We start from the raw sequence: 15,959 nt of genomic DNA on the forward strand, positions 1-15,959 counted from the left end.
AACGTACCTGTTTGGTTTAGGTTTATAGGGGTTTAACGTCCCAAAGCGACTAAGGCTATGAGGGACGCCGTAGTGAAGGGCTCCGGAAATTTCGACCCCCTGGAGTTCTTTAATGTGCACTGACATCGCAAAGTACATGGGCCTCTAGAATTTCACCTTTGTCGAAATGCGACTGCCGCAGCTGGGATTGAACCCGCGTCTTTCAAGTCAGCGGCCGAGCACCATAACCACTGAGCCACTGCGGCAGCTAAATAATGTATTTGTGTAGAGTTAGTTCTAGCAGTACAGCACCTAAATTCACTGTAAATACTTGCGTTAACACGTTTTGGCGGGCTAGTTGGTTAAGCATCTTGAATAAACAGCGCAAACAAAGACGAGCACAAAAGACAAGAAAGCGAACGACACGGCGCTGACTAACAACTGAGGGTTTATTGCTGATCACACAAGTATAAATACATAGATGTCTGCAATGAGGGAAAGGTTTACAAAGTGCAAAAAACCAAAAACAAAACATAAATGTGACAACAGCAACATAAGCACGCTAGAAATCAGCAGAGATTATCAACCCCCAGGAGTGACAGCTCTTTTTGCAGAAGTGTCACTCCTGGGGGTTGATAATCTCTGCTGATTTCTAGCGTGCTTATGTTGCTGTTGTCACATTTATGTTTTGTTTTTGGTTTTTTGCACTTTGTAAACCTTTCCCTCATTGCCGACATCTATGTATTTATACTTGTGTGATCAGCAATAAACCCTCAGTTGTTAGCCAGCGCCGTGTCGTTCGCTTTCTTGTCTTTTGTGCTCGTCTTTGTTCGCGCTGTTTATTCAAGATGTAAATACTTACCGTATGTGAACATAATCTTTTATTGTAAGCTTATCACGGGAATCACAAGTACACTTTGGCAGTTTTTAATTAATTTTACCAAGTTCTTGGTTTGTTGCACAATCATTAGTAATAACTGCAGCACAGCGTTTACATTTGAGCACATGACTTTTCACAATTTTTCCCGAAGTGTCCCGCGTGGCATTCTAAAGTCAGTGACGCCTCCTCCATTTAAAATGCTTCCTGGACACAATGGCAAGGCCATTTTGTGTCTAGAAAACATAACCGTTCTTCCAAACCAATAAATAGAGATGGACATCACCTGGAAACTGCTGTAACTTCTTTCCACCCTAACACTGCAGCATGTTTTAGCAAAAGACTGTGCAGCTGATTTTTCACTGCGGAAACAGCTTCATCAATTAATTGGGCGTAAATGCATTTTTTTACATCATATGGCTGCAGTTCTACGAGTGGGGAAGTGTGTGCCGTGCACGAATTTTTAAAGTTCTTGAGCCATTCTTGTCACTAACTGGGGGGTTGCCAATACAGACGCATAAATTTTCAGGTTTTTCTCAATAGCAGAACATAATCTGAAAGGGTTATGGGCAAATCAAGAGTGTCAGAATATGGCACTCCAAGAAAAGCCACTGGCATCACTGGGAGCTCATGCCTCTGTGGACATTACGAAAGGGGTGTTCTTCCTCATTCCAGAAGGGTTAAAGGTGGCAAGAATGTATGCACTACTCACACAGAGACAATGCCAGGAACTAAGTTGACGCACGCAGCCAGCTTCTTTTCCACCAGGCCGCTGAAACAATCGTCAAAAGATGATACATGTTATAGGCAATTTTCAGGCCACCTTGAGCCAACACAGCAAACTAGTCTATGGAGGATCGGGGCAGGTGAAACTGCATCATTTGCTCCATTGCATGAGAGGTTCGTGGGCGCATTCATCCATTTTTGTCACAGGAATTCTAAAAGCAATTAAATATGCATGACAACAAAATAGAAGACCTACTGAGTATTACTGCATCAGCTGTATAATCTCAGTGTGGAATGCTTTCAGGATTTTCATAATACCTCAATGCAGATTGCTTTGCTTAAAGGGACCATGAAATGGTATTTACTGACATTAAGGAAAGCGCACGGGCAATCAGTATTCCATAAATGCAGTGAAAAAATTTGAAACCTAGTTACGTTAACACAGAAGGTAACAAATGATGCCCCCTCTCCACCCTGAACTCATACAGGTCGGACTGCAACCATCATGTCCCATCCCGCCCAGATTGCCCAGGGTAGGGGTTGTCGCCCTCATCAGTTACGAGCAACCATTTTTAAAAATTATTTGTTAATTACAGAGCTCACGTAAGGCATTTAAATTTCACATGAATACTTACAATGAGCACCTGTACAGATTTGTTGCATTATAATGTGACCATCAAGAACTCGGTGGACACTTAAGCTCACCTTAAGAGTGTGACTGCAATAGTGTTACAGGGGGTCCGCTGGTACACCCTTTCACGGACACTGGCACGCTCTCAGTATGTATTGTGTCAGTGATGCTAATATCCGACAATAATTGGTAACACTAATAAGCGACCCTAATAAACTAAGTGTTCCTGTATTGTAATTCGCCTACTGTGCGGTGTAAGGTGCTCGTTCAAGGCCGCCATTAATCCCACTGAATGAATATTCCTCACTGGTGTGGAGATAGCAGGCCCAGCTACCGACCCAAAGAACAGCAGTTCGATTCCACTTGACCACCTTTTTTCTTTTCAGCAAAACTGCTTTTCTACGTCACTACTCTTTCGACCAGTAAAGATTTGCCAGCCATGTCTACACCGGGTTTTCCCCTGAACAGGAACCTTCTCGCGTTAAAATCATGTCAGGGTTCCTTTAAAGGCTCTATCCCGCCAAACAATCAGGTTCATTACTGGTGTTTTACTGAGCACTACTTCCACTTTTTGCGACGCTATTACAGTTGACAGGATGCCCTTGATTACCAGCAAGGGCAAGCACATACCATACATAATAAGACCTTACAGAAACATTCAATGCCAGTAAAAAAAAATTGGGGTAATTCTTAACTACACTGTTAAAGAATAAAATGCAACAGTATTTAAGCTGCCTCCTATGGTCTCTACAATGAGTGTCTAATCTTGCAATTTTCCTGCCAAAACTCCAGTTGGAATCGGTTCCATTGCACTTATACAGTATGCATAAGTCATCACCTTCTAGAATGTTAAAGAGACCCTTCCACTGAATTAGCATGAGATTATGCTATTCCTACCAATAATCCACCCCCCTTAATCCATACTCTGGGGTGGGCCAACTTCCAAACTTTTGAGAATCCTTTGGAATTTCTGAGGGCGAGCTCAGTTTGAAATTTTAGGCATCCTCGGATTTTCCACCAGGTTTTCACCTGCCATGGTGGCCAGGTTGTGACAACGTCACAAGGTCACGTCACCTCTCTTGACCAGTCATAGAATTTCTCGACAGAGAAGTCAAAAGCTTTCCGAGAGGAAAGCCTAAATGGCATCGCATAATAAGAAATCACTAGTTAAAACAACCTTATCGGATGTGTGTGCTGCGTGCCAGCGAGTTACGTCCCCACCTTTTTCATTCCCAGTTATGTGCGTTCGGTACAGTCAATTAATTCAATGACAACTGAATTGATCTGTTTTTCTTTTCTCCAGTCACAGGCACCATGCTGGCTCAATAACTAACACGCACTTACACCGAACATGACGTCAGGGGCTCGATTTTAGCCATGGAGGCCACAACACAATGCATGCAAGCTATAAAAACTGTTGTGTACTGCTATTTCACTTGCCATTAAAAAATCCCATGTGCCAGAAGCCTAACCACCACAGTATCCTAATAGCCATAAGCACAAGCAGCTTGAACATAAAAGGGAACACATTCCCTTACCAACCATTACTCCTGAAGTGAAAACTGTTTTTTTTTCTAAGTAGTTTTCCTTTGGACACCTACTGTACATGAGGCATCTTCAGTCTGGAAGTAACAAGATCATTTGTACTTTCACATTGGAGCTGCCTCAACTTTGGCAAGTGAACATTACACTGGCATGCATCATGACTGCACAGTCCAAGCTTATTTCTAGAAAGACGATTTGTTAGCACAAGATGGACAAGGCACTGTTTGCTAACACACATCACTGGACATAGGTGAACAGTTTGGTACACTGCCTCGGTAGTGACAGCCCTTACTACGGCATACATGCATGGTGTTTTGCTACCTATGCTAAGTCCAATAAGAACTTTGTGATGACTGGGGTGAACAGGTGCATAGCCTAGCCTCAGAGGTACAGGCCAAAAAATTGCCTTGATGCTGCCACAGGTTGTTTGCAAAAATATGCTCATTATTAACTATTCTAGGTTATAAAAGTTCCATTTTCAATTAAAGCAGCCTCTGTGATTTGGTAAGAAATGTCCTGTTTCCCAGGAGCGCATCGTTTTACACCGATAATGGCAGCAACCCCAACTTGCAGCATCACTGCGTGGTGTCCACACAGAGCAAAAGACGTCATTGAGGGTGGGGGAGAAGCAGCACTGAGTGAAAGTGCTGTGTGGAGAGGAACACTGCAGCAGCAATAAAGACCACTGCCTCTATGCACAGCAGCTTCTGTCAGGAGAAAAGCTGCTGCCAAGTCGCCTCTTGCGACAGCATCCGTGGAAGCCCCTAGTGGCGAGGACGGGAGCTGCTCTCACCTGTATTACATTCCTGTCTTGCATGGAAGCTCAATGCCAATTTGAGAAATCCTCACTTGGTTATTTGCATTGCTAGTTTTCTTTCGCACTGGTCACGGTTCGTATCTTGTAATTAAACTACCTCTCGTTCTGCTGACGTGTCCTCTGGAGTCCATCAAGGGTCACTACTCGGTCCTTTATTATTCTTAATATACTACATTAATGACTTACCTCACAATATCTCCTCACACATATGCCTTTATGCAGACGAGCGTATTACATAATTAACATGGCAGAAGATCACCCGCCACTAAATGCCTCATTTGCTAGTTTTATACCTGGTGCAATACATGGCACATGAAAATAGGTTTTACTAAAATTGAACTTATGTCTTTCACTAATGGCACTCTTCCCTAACTGTTCAATTACGCTTTCAATGACTCATCACTACTCAGGGTTTCAGAATATAAGTATCTTGGCATCAAATTTACCACTAAGATGTCGTGGTTGAAACATACAAATTTCATTTGCACTGAAGCACTTAGAAAGCTTGGGTAGTTGAAACGCAGCTTCACTAATGCTCCAAAAGAGACTAATGTATAATGTATAAATCTTTAATTTTTCCCATACTAGATTATGCATCTGGTGTCTGGAACCCTCATAAATATTGTGACATTAACTTCACTGACAGCATTCAAAGAAAATGAATCAGGTTTATATGTTACTGCTATGATCAACATTTCTCACCCTCTTCTATGAATCTAACCCCTGCATCCATGCACTGTCATAATGAGTCACTGAAGTTCCTGCATTACTGCATCATCATTTCTTCTGATCACGTCTCACACAATCTTCAGATATTTTTCGAGGTACTGCCTGATGAAGCAAAGTCCCCACAACCTGAACATTATTAAGGCATAATACAACCGTACTGGTAATTTCAAAAAGTTTTTTTTTCCACGCACAGTTGAACAATGTAACCTAATCCTCGGAACAATAAGGCCTATCCCATTAAACTCATTCCTAAAAGAAATTAACACCACATGATTTTATGTAATTTGTTGTGTTTAAAGTGCATTTATTCGCTTTATTTCATGTTACTGCATATTTGACACAATTTTATATTCATTTCTTGTGCTCCGCTCTATTTCATTTCAATTCCGTTTTTGTTGTTTTGTAGCGACAGCTACATAACGGTAGCATTTCGAGCCTCCAGCGTGGTGGCACTGCCACCGTGGCTGATCACGTGGCTGATCACGTGGTTCGTCAGGTGACCAAGTTCCACTCGGCCAGCAGTAGCTATCGCATCACTCCAGGTTTAACCAGAGCTAAACCACTGCCAACTTTTTTTGTCTGTGATTTATAATTGATTTCTTTACCTCACTCCTGCAATAGCCTCATATAGGGTCTGCAGTATGCATGAACAAATAAACAGATACAAGAAATGCATAATGAGCCACACGGCATGGCTCACAATGAGACACTTGAAAAAGAGAACATACGTATGGATGCACTCAAGAGGAAATGTACGTTCGGGACGTCGCACGTCAGTGGGAGGCCAGAGCCCACAAACGTGTGGCAGGTGGAATAGAAAATGACTGAACGCTGGCCGCAAACGCATTGTGAGACAAGATCCCGCAGATCACAAGATCCAAATGCACACACTACCGACAACGAGGGAAAAACAATGCAGTCACTAACACTCAGCACTAACACTCAGCCAAAGCCGACACTGAAATTTGCATTACAGGTGGTAATTGTTCCGGGAATTTTTTTGACGCTGCCCTCACCAACGGCAATGCACTTCTGCCACCGATGCACTAGTCTTTGTGTGCCACTCTAGAAGAATGAGGGCAGCTCCTGACAACACTAACAATGCAGTGTTAGACACAAAGCTCATGCCCTTCAAATGTTTCTTCATTTTGGGAAACAGCAAGTTCCGTGGAGCAAGTTCAGAAGTTTAAAAGAACTTCTCTTGCTCACTTCCAAGTGCTCTTCTTTTCCAGGCTACGCAAGGTCTGGTGCTGTCTGCTCAGTGCACCTGTCACAGCATATGGTGGCAATCAGCTGAAGCCACTCGTGATATATAACCTGAATACATACAGCCAAGAACCGGGCTGCAACGCCAAAAACAGGGCTAGCCGAGTACAGTGCCACAACTCCCAGGGTGCATTGCGGTGGCGTAGCGCGACTCCTTGTGAAGTCAATCTATTGGGCCCAGCAAAAATACGCAGGGTGCCTCTTGCATCTGTTCTTTTGCAACCAGTCAAAAGGAGCCACAGCCGTAATAATACATAGCTTGTTTCAGCAATCGATCTCCTTTCAGGCCTTACCCTGCAAAAATTAGGTGGCACTTAATACATAAGCTGAATATTATGCTTGCGCATGAGCAAAAAGCTTCCTGTTTCTTTTATATAACGTGTGAGAATAGTTAGAATACTGAAGCATGCCCTGTATTATTTGGCTCTGACTGCCTAACTACATCAACCCTTTAACCGCTAAATGAATTCCCAAGAAACGTACCAAAATTGTAGGGGTGTGCAAATATTGAAATTTTCGAATACCAATCGATTACGAATATGAAGAAAAAATGGCTTCGAATATCGAATATCTGGTCAGCACAAAAAATAAATTCAGAAAAGATAAACAAGCAAACATTGTTGCTCATATTTTTTTTAAAATAGTGTATGGCCTTTGCAACTGAAATAAACAAAACTAGACTGCCTGAGCACCGTATAAAAAAAAATAAACATGATATGCGCAGAAATGTAGACTACCCTATTGAACAGCATAACAGTATCCAACCTGTAATGTGGTCAGGCAAAATGAAATCCATAACATGACAAGACTGGAAACAAAAATATCATGATGGCTAGTAAAACCTCATTAATTCCGAGTTCTAAGAACCGACAAATGCCCAGGTTATTCGAAGGTCGATTTATAAAATGCCCCGCGGCCCCGAAAAGAAAAACTACTGAAAATGCGGCAGTCTTATGAGGCGGCTCTATTGTGCAAACACCTGTAATCCCGTGACGAGCACAGAGTTTCTGCATGCTGGAAGACATCGTGAACGTAAGCGAGATGGGAACGCACATTGACGTCGGAATGGCGAGACTGCTTCTAAAAAGGAAAAAAAAAAAATGACCAGCGACGCGTCAGTCAGCGTCTGAAAGCGGCACAGTGCTGTGATTGGACTACTGGCAAATGCGCGGGCCGACAGTTGCCATTGCCACGGGCGAGTGGCGAAACTCAGAAACAAACACTACGCGGCCAGGTTATTTTTTTGACCTAGTGACAGGGGCCCTCCGAACGCTGTCACGCCTGCCATTACGCCCACTTAGGAGGTGCATGAGTTACACCATGCAATAGGCGTGATTTTTACAGGATCGCTTGCCCTGTAGCGACACCTCGACTCGCCCATTCGGGAGCCTCACACGAAATTCTGCAAGTAGGCTTTACCGCATAGCGCAGTTGACCAAAATAAGATGGCGGTGGTCACGCTTAGAGAGTTAAGGTGACAGAACGAATGCCATTGGTGTGGGCATTAATTAGGTAACATATTACGGAAGGATAAAAAGTGAACGCGTTTTCGCGTTGCAATTGTTAGAAGCGGGTTGTCCCTCATCTCGTTCGCAGCACGTGTCGTATGTGGGAAAGCCCACTTGCGGAATTGCGCACAAGGTCAAGTCTAGCAGCATCGGAATGTGATCGGTCCACGCAATAAACGATGGAGAAAAAAGAGAACAGGGCCTTTATATTGTTTTCCTGGAAATTTAAACTTTATATTCAGATAACTTGCCCAGATATTGCGCTTCTGCCACAAACAAATTTACGAAAGTCTTCGCGGTATACGATTGCTGCCGAATATTCGGGAATTTTCGAATATTCGGAAATTCACGAATATCATTTCTCGAATACGAATATGAACCAAATATGAAACATATTCAATTCGTATTCGAAATTTCGAATATTTGCGCACCCCTACAAAATTGCCAAATCCTACTGGCAAATTTTGGTGAAAATGATTGCTGTCAAGCTAAAATCACATGGAAGGGTGGCCGAATGGTCTAGTTGGTAATTCATTTCTGGAAAAAACAGCGCACCCTTAAGAGATCGTCCGTGTCTTAAGGGTGCAGTTTTTCCAAAAAGCTAAAATCGCATGCTAAAGGTGGGAAACGCATTTTTTCATGGACAACTACCACCCTCTAGTTCTCAAAATTGAAACCAACACAACTGCCAACCGTAACTTGTCTTTGGCGGTGACAGCAGCGCAACATCAGGCCGGACTAGTGTGAGTCATCATTGCCGATATTAGTACAATCTCCCGTGATGAGTGCAGCTCGAGGATGGTGGTTAAAGGGTTGAGAAAAAACTGGCGGTGGTTTACCCATGGTTAAACCTGGAGTGACGCGATAGCTACAGCTGGCTGAGTGGAACTTGGTCATGTGACGAACCACGTGATCAACCACGTGATCAGCCACGGCGCCGGCGGCTGCTCCGCACCACATGACCAACCCCGTGACAGCGTGGCAGCGTGGCGGCGCAGCCACAGGGTGGTGCGCTGCCAGGCTGAAGGCTCGAAATGGTACCGTAATGTAGCTATCGCTACAAAACCGACAGGAGTCACCAGCACTGGGATATGCCTGTAAAATACAAATATTAGCAAGCCAGTAGCAGGCCAAAGCATTGGCCTGCAGTATGGTTAAATAAATAAAAATAAATGTGTTGGCCTGAGTTGTTGCATGAGCTGGCTTTGGCCGTAACTCGGTTGAGACCAAGCACCCCCTCACGGCATGAACAAGAGTGGCCCTTGCAACCTAACCCTCACTACGAAGAAGAAGCTAACAAGGCACAAGATGCTCACGTGGCCAGCTTCTTGGCAACATCCTGGTTGGGTGCTGTCACATAGGAGACTGAAAAAGTTCCAGAGAAGTTTCCAAGAGTACCAACTCCTGCCATGGACGCAAGGGCCCGGCGAGCAAGCAAAGGCAGCAGGCCTTGGTGCATCAACAACGCAAGGAAGACAACCTGGGAAATGTGTGAAGATGAAAAAGTTCAATATGAAAAGGATCACTTGCAAGCCAGCATTATCGTGACAGGTGCCCACTGCCCCTGCAAAACAAGCCCGGAGACTATTCTCGGGGCATTATTCCACAGACAGCAACAGTTAGCATGCCGACTATGCTGACAAAAAGCTGTAGGCAACGCCTTATTGCAGTCATGAAATTTAATTCATTGGTACTAGCAACACTTTGACAACACCTTAACCATTAGCAATAGCCTAAAAAAAAGGTTATTCCTTCCGCTGTTTCTGTATTCTTTCTTATACAATCACGCAGCATGGTGGTGAATTATCATACCTATGTTTCTTTGACCTCTCCAGGTGCAATTCAGCCTTCCCCTGTACATTGCCTTCTACCAAACTAGCTGCAGATTCCAAGCAACAGTTTGCTACCTAGCATGTCAGCCCACTAAATTATCGCAGAGTACCACAATGCTCTCTTCAAATATGCTTATTATGGCAACACTGAATTCTTTTCATGCTGGAAAGGCAGAAAGATGCACACATTAACAACACATCTGACTGAGGCTGCTATACGAGGCTGCTATTTTTCCCTAATAATTGCATCATCTGGAGGCCTCTGGAATGGGAACCGACATCAAAAACAACACCCCTTCCTGGCCAAGAAAAGACAGATAGCACGAGAAAAAAATACACAGTGTGAGTAATCCCTGCAAACAAGCTACCCAAGCGAGCTGCAAGATCTCGTCACTTTGATTTTCACTCGAAATTCACACTCACTCCTATCCAAGATTTAATCCCCATTCCAGACACCCACAAATGATGATTTCAGACCTCACTTAACGTCACAGCCCAGCACCCTTCAAGATACAAGTAATCACCTACCACCAACCGCTCACTTTACCCTCCCACTTGCTCAGCTCACGTGCACAATTTATGAGGGGACTTGCACAAAGCATAGCAGCAACAGGTGGCATACTGCTAGGCTTTCATAAAAAACATGCACGGGCAGTGCGCATGTCTAAATGGTGAGCTGACAAGGACAAGGCTCCAACTGCTCTGCTGTGCATGCATGCAACTGGAATATGACACCATCCTTGAGCCATCAAACAGGCAAGTGCAATGATAACAAGTCACCACCACTTTCACTATAGTTATACCCTACTGCAGGCCTTCAACTGAAGTAACAATAAGAATGGTCAATAGCTCCAAGACAGCACTTCATTCCGTTGCTCTGGCAAGCCCCATACTATTTTTCAGGCACTGATCCATCTGCTAGAAGCAAGAGAGGAAGATGACACATGCCTGCAGATAAGGAAAAGCCAAATGAGCTCAATGTGCAAAATGCCATCTTACTAGGCTGCAAAGACTATACCAAGAGGCATGAAGTCACGAGTTCCCACTGATAAATCTCATAACCGGGCATCCTTGCACCATTTGATTAAGTATATGTATACAAAAAATAGTGCTAACCTTCCCACCATGCATCAGAATGAATTAGGAAACTACTTCATTCTTTGCTTACTAGGTAAACTATCCGATATCCTACCCATATTCAATATTGCATTTTGGTAGAATGAATTTTGATTAAATAAACAGCACACAGAAGGCTGAGAAAAACAGTCCAAAATCCTATTGATCGATACGGACTGGCAGAAATATCGACCAATAGAAGCGGGACTAATGCTGCCTCTGTTTCACTTAGAAAGTGAGCATTTGCACTGAATTGGACTACTGCCACACCTTAACTGGTTTCATTGGCCTTTTGCGATGCTTCAACTGCCATGGATCCGAAGGGAAAGAATAATTGCCGGTACTGCTGTGCAACATGACTGCCATGCTAGCAAGGGAGACCCAGGCACTGCATGCCGTCGAGACTGCGGAAAAACTTCACCAGATGTTTACCATTTACCCTTGGGCAGATGCGACTTTCAGCAACAGCTGGGTTGGCACGAAGTGCTTGTGCGAGTAATCATCATCAGCCCGACTACATCCACTGCAGGACAAAGGTCTCTCCAATTAACTCTGTCCTGTGCCAGCTGCGGCCCTCCTATCCCCTCAAACTGCTTAATCTCATCCGCCCACCTAACCTTCTGCCGTCCCCTGCTACACTTGCCTTCTTTTAGAACCCACTCCGTTGCCCTTAAAGACCAGCGGTTATCATGCCTTCGCATTACGTGCCCTGCCCACGCCCATTTCTTCCTCTTGATTTCGTTAAAAATGCCATCAACCAGCATTTGTTTTCCGGTGTCTTAACGCTAGACCTATCATTTTTCTTTCCATGGCTCAACTTACATGACCTCAACTTAACCTGAACCCTTTTCGTTAGCCTCCACGTTTCTGCCCCATAGGTGAGTAGCGATAAAATACAGCTGTTATGCTGTTTTCTCTTGAGGGATACTAGTAAACTGCCATTCATTACCTGAGAGAACCTACAAAATGTTCTCCACCCCATTCTTATTCTAATCATTTCCCTCTCTTGACCCAGATCAGAGATCACCACCTGCCCTAAGTAGACGTATTCCCTTACCACTTCCAGCACCTCGCTACCAATTGTAAACTGCTGTTCCCTTCCGACACTGTTGAACATTACTTTGGTTTTCTGAACCCCCTTACTGCTCTGCCTAACTCTTTGATCATGCTTTGCAGATCACCTCCTGAGTGACTTAGCAAGGCAATGCCATCAGTGAATTGTAGATTACTAAGGCATTCTCCATTTACTCTTATCCCCAACTGTTCCCAACCCAGGCCTCTCAATACCTCTTGCTTGTGCCACTAGCAGCGTCTATATTCTGTTTCATACATCAGATGCAATGTTGTCAAAGTTAGCACTTTTATTTGGGCTGCCTGCATCCACAATGAAAAAGCAGTGCATTCATTGTGGTGAGCAGAAAATAAATGCTTTGCCTGAGAGCTTAATACATGATACATTTGCCATGACCTTTATTAAATGCGCTCTTGTTGCTAACAACACACTGTTGCTTTCTCCTGCCTCAGACCACTCAGCCACGAAACAAGCATGGAATAATGCGCCTCCCTTTATTTTCTCATGCAGACTACTTCCATACTTATCACAGCATTGCACCTGATATGTGAAATGGAGTATAGTGACTTGATGCAGGGGTGTGGATATGTGTTGCATCTGTGCCGCTGCACTTGTATGCCTTAGCTAGAAAATGAGCTTTGCTGAAAGGTTTGGAATATCCAGGAGCAGTAACCAGTCATGGGGTGCGGGGGAGGTGGTGGCAGTAGCAGCATGTGGCAGGGACGCATCCAAGGGGAGGCCCGGGCCCCTCATCGTGCTCACCCCCCCCCACCCCCCCCCTCCAGCAGTTTTCTTGTTAGGCACCCCCGCCCCCCCCCCACGAAAAAAATTTCTGGCTACGTGCCTGGCGTGTGGTGCTGGGATGCACTGTCCTGAATAATGACGACAAGGCCGTGATTTCAATGAACGTGCTGGCGACAGATGTGGATTACGGCTATGCGTCCTTTTCCTGGAGGGCTACATTTTACTCACTTCTTGCTTTGTGTTTGTACACAGTTGTGAAGGAAGGCTAAATACCCTTACAGCTGTTCAGCAGATCACACAGCAAGAATTCATCTGCTTTTCTTATGTCAACGAAAAACAGTGCTCTCTTCTAAAGCGAGGAAGAAACTGATAATAAAGGGGCATTAGGCAATAATACATCAGCTGATCTACTGTGGTATGAGGAATTTAGCATTAGCATCCGCATCACGCTTTCATAGTGAATTTTAGTTAGGCATGGTTTTGCAAACTCACACACTGACGGCAACAGAATTCAGGTGCGCTGCGAGTGGTTAGGTACTACTTAAATTTGATGACGAGGCAAACATAGGCATGACACAACCAGGCGACATGATGCAACAAGAAAATGCGGCACACAACTAGATGTGGGGCACGGAGCATCACTAGAGGTAAGATTCTAGAGTGGCTGGCTGTGGGCGGTAGTGCATTGGATAGTTCAAGCATGAGCATCGTATCTTCAAACAGCTGATTGTCACTTTATCATTAAGCGCTGGCTTACCCGCCGGCGTCCCCACACTTGCTTCGCGCTGGTTCAAGGCACCCACTTGAGTTTATTAACATAGCACTCTACATACTTCCAAGCTGTAATTACAATCACCAAGGCAGTCGCGCCGGCAGCTGCGCTTGTCTGCCTCTGACCTTCTCAGTGTTGTCGCGAGCTGCAAGTGGCAAATTCAAACTTGAAATTACAAGGGACCTCTGTGCATGCTGCTGGAAAAGAGAACAAGAAGCAGTTGATATCCTTTCAACTTTGCTCTCACTTTCAACATTCTGTCAGGCAAACACCACAAACATCGATCTACCGAGGCTACAGACATACAGCGTGCACGTAAGCAAGCGTAAATGCAATACTCCGTTAAGTTCAGCGTCTCACGCATGCGTATTTCGTTGAAATAGGCCCTTTTCCGTGAGGCCCTTGTCAATTTTTTTGCATGTTTTATATGTGGCCGTTTTTAAACAAGCGGCGTCCTCCAGGCAATATCGGTGGCTGAAAACGGTCCCTTAATGGCCTTGTTGTTGTTGTTGTTAGCCTATCAAAAGATGGCACATACCCACACTGGGGGATCGGCCAGGAATCGGGTGGCTATTCACCTGAACGCAGTTAACAAAAAGGAAAAGCACTCGGCGCCGGTGTTGGCGCTGAACGCAGCGCTCCAGTACCGCCGCTTGGAAAAGTACGTTCACCAATTTCACGCGCGCGCCGTAGAATGCTTCTCTCAGCTAAGCCGGTGAAATATTCGAGCTCGAATTTCGCAGAGAAATGGCATTTGGTCGGCAGTATTGCTTTATACCACATTTGTTTGGGTACTTGCTTGATTGCCGCAGACGATGCGAATATCTTCCTCTGGTCCAATCAGGCAAGTACCGAAAACAAAGGTGGTATAAAACACTACTGCCGACCAAATGCCGTTTCTGTGCGAAATTCGAGCTCGAATATTTCACCGGTTTCGCCGAGAGAAGTGTTCTGCGGCAGAACACGCAAGAAATGGCGCTTGAAAGGTTCGAAATCCATACGAAGCGCGCATACCTGCGAGCTGAAGCGAAACATCGTGCACGAACGTGGATTACAGAAGACTGCAAGTGCTTCCTTCGCTTATGTTTTCGCACCTCGACAGAGTGGCGCCCGGTGCGGACTCGGCTACGACGCCCGCTTTTGCAGGTTGGTAAGACCGCCGGAGACACGCTGGCCCCCACTACAAGTCATGCGGCTGGAAAACCGATACCTACCGCGAAAACACCCACCGACGTCCACGTAAACGGATATCGTTTCAGCTGTGCGACCTGCAGAACCGGCACTGGCATCTAATGATGGACTACACGTCGTCGGCGGTGCAGCATAGGAAATCGGCAATGTTTACGAACCTGCGCACTGAAATATAACAGTAGTGGAGTGAACTAGCCTGTGTATCGAAACTGAGATTAAAAAGGGTATTTTCCGCTTGTGGCGCTGCGAGCTTTCGAGCGGGGGTCGAATTTTGATGGAGGTGAAATCAAGGTAGATGGTGAAATTCCGAGGCCCGTGTACTGTGCGATGTCAGTGCACGTTAAAGAACCCCAGGTGGCCGAAATTTCCGGAGCCCTTCACTACAGTGTTCCTCATATCCTGAGTCGCTTTCGGACATTAAACCCCCATAAACCAAACCAATCTTTTTTGTAATGAGGTGTAAGGCATTATTATACACGGATTACCACGTGGTATGCTCCTACGGCTACTAAATAATTTAGAACTGAATTTCTTTCTCGTGCTGTTTCAGTTTCAACAGCTGAACGATGACTGTGACCTTAAAGCGAGATTGTAGGTCATGTGAGGCGTGAAAAACTGCCATATAATTGGTGCTTCTACATTTGTTGTCATTCTTCCTCTCGAGGAAGGCTGGCTTCGGCAGTGCAGTAAATTAAAACGATAAAGCAGCAATTATATCGCAGTTTTTTCTGTGCCTCTAATGACCTAAAACCTCTCTTTGTCGTCACAGCTCTCATTCGGCTGTTTAAACTGAAACAGCATGACAGAAAAATTCGATTATAAATTATTTAGCGGTCGTAGGCTAATACCACATCGTACATTCATGCATTGTAGTGTCTTCCGCTTCATTATAAAGAAGAAAATATGCCACCAAAATTAGGTCTCTATGCTCCCTTAACGTGCACTGACATCGCACAGTACACAGGCCCCTAGAATTTTGCCTCCATCAAAATTCTAGAGGCCCGTGTACTGTGATGTCAGTGCATGGTAAAGAACCCCAGGTGGTCGAAATTTCCAGAGCCCTTCACTATGGCGTCCCTCATAGCCTGAGTCGCTTCGGGACGTTAAACCCCCATAAGCCATAAACCTTTCAACAAAGAACTGTCATCATTTCT

The 15,959-nt window shown here is 44.8% G+C and overlaps 1 protein-coding gene across 4 annotated transcripts in view; it reads right to left on the minus strand.

Moving 5' to 3' along the window:
• The window catches only part of LOC144116154 (protein CutA homolog), a 41,593-nt gene extending 26,565 nt beyond the window's left edge, over nt 1-15,028 (minus strand). The window contains exons 1-4 of one of the 4 annotated variants that reach the window (XM_077650862.1): nt 14,829-15,024; nt 13,600-13,759; nt 9,395-9,558; nt 1,569-1,628 (exon numbers count right to left, since the gene is read on the minus strand). In XM_077650862.1, the coding sequence (XP_077506988.1) occupies nt 1,569-1,628; nt 9,395-9,537 (203 nt within the window). In that variant the 5' untranslated portion in view covers nt 9,538-9,558; nt 13,600-13,759; nt 14,829-15,024. Of the gene's footprint in view, nt 1-1,568; nt 1,629-9,394; nt 9,559-13,599; nt 13,760-14,152; nt 14,235-14,628; nt 14,783-14,828 lie in introns of those variants that run through there. The other 3 variants (XM_077650860.1, XM_077650861.1, XM_077650863.1) reach the window with 3 other exon arrangements.
• Nucleotides 15,029-15,959: the final 931 nt, after the last annotated feature.

This window comes from Amblyomma americanum, chromosome 1, assembly GCF_052857255.1.
Source record: "Amblyomma americanum isolate KBUSLIRL-KWMA chromosome 1, ASM5285725v1, whole genome shotgun sequence".
Classification (NCBI taxonomy): domain Eukaryota; kingdom Metazoa; phylum Arthropoda; class Arachnida; order Ixodida; family Ixodidae; genus Amblyomma; species Amblyomma americanum.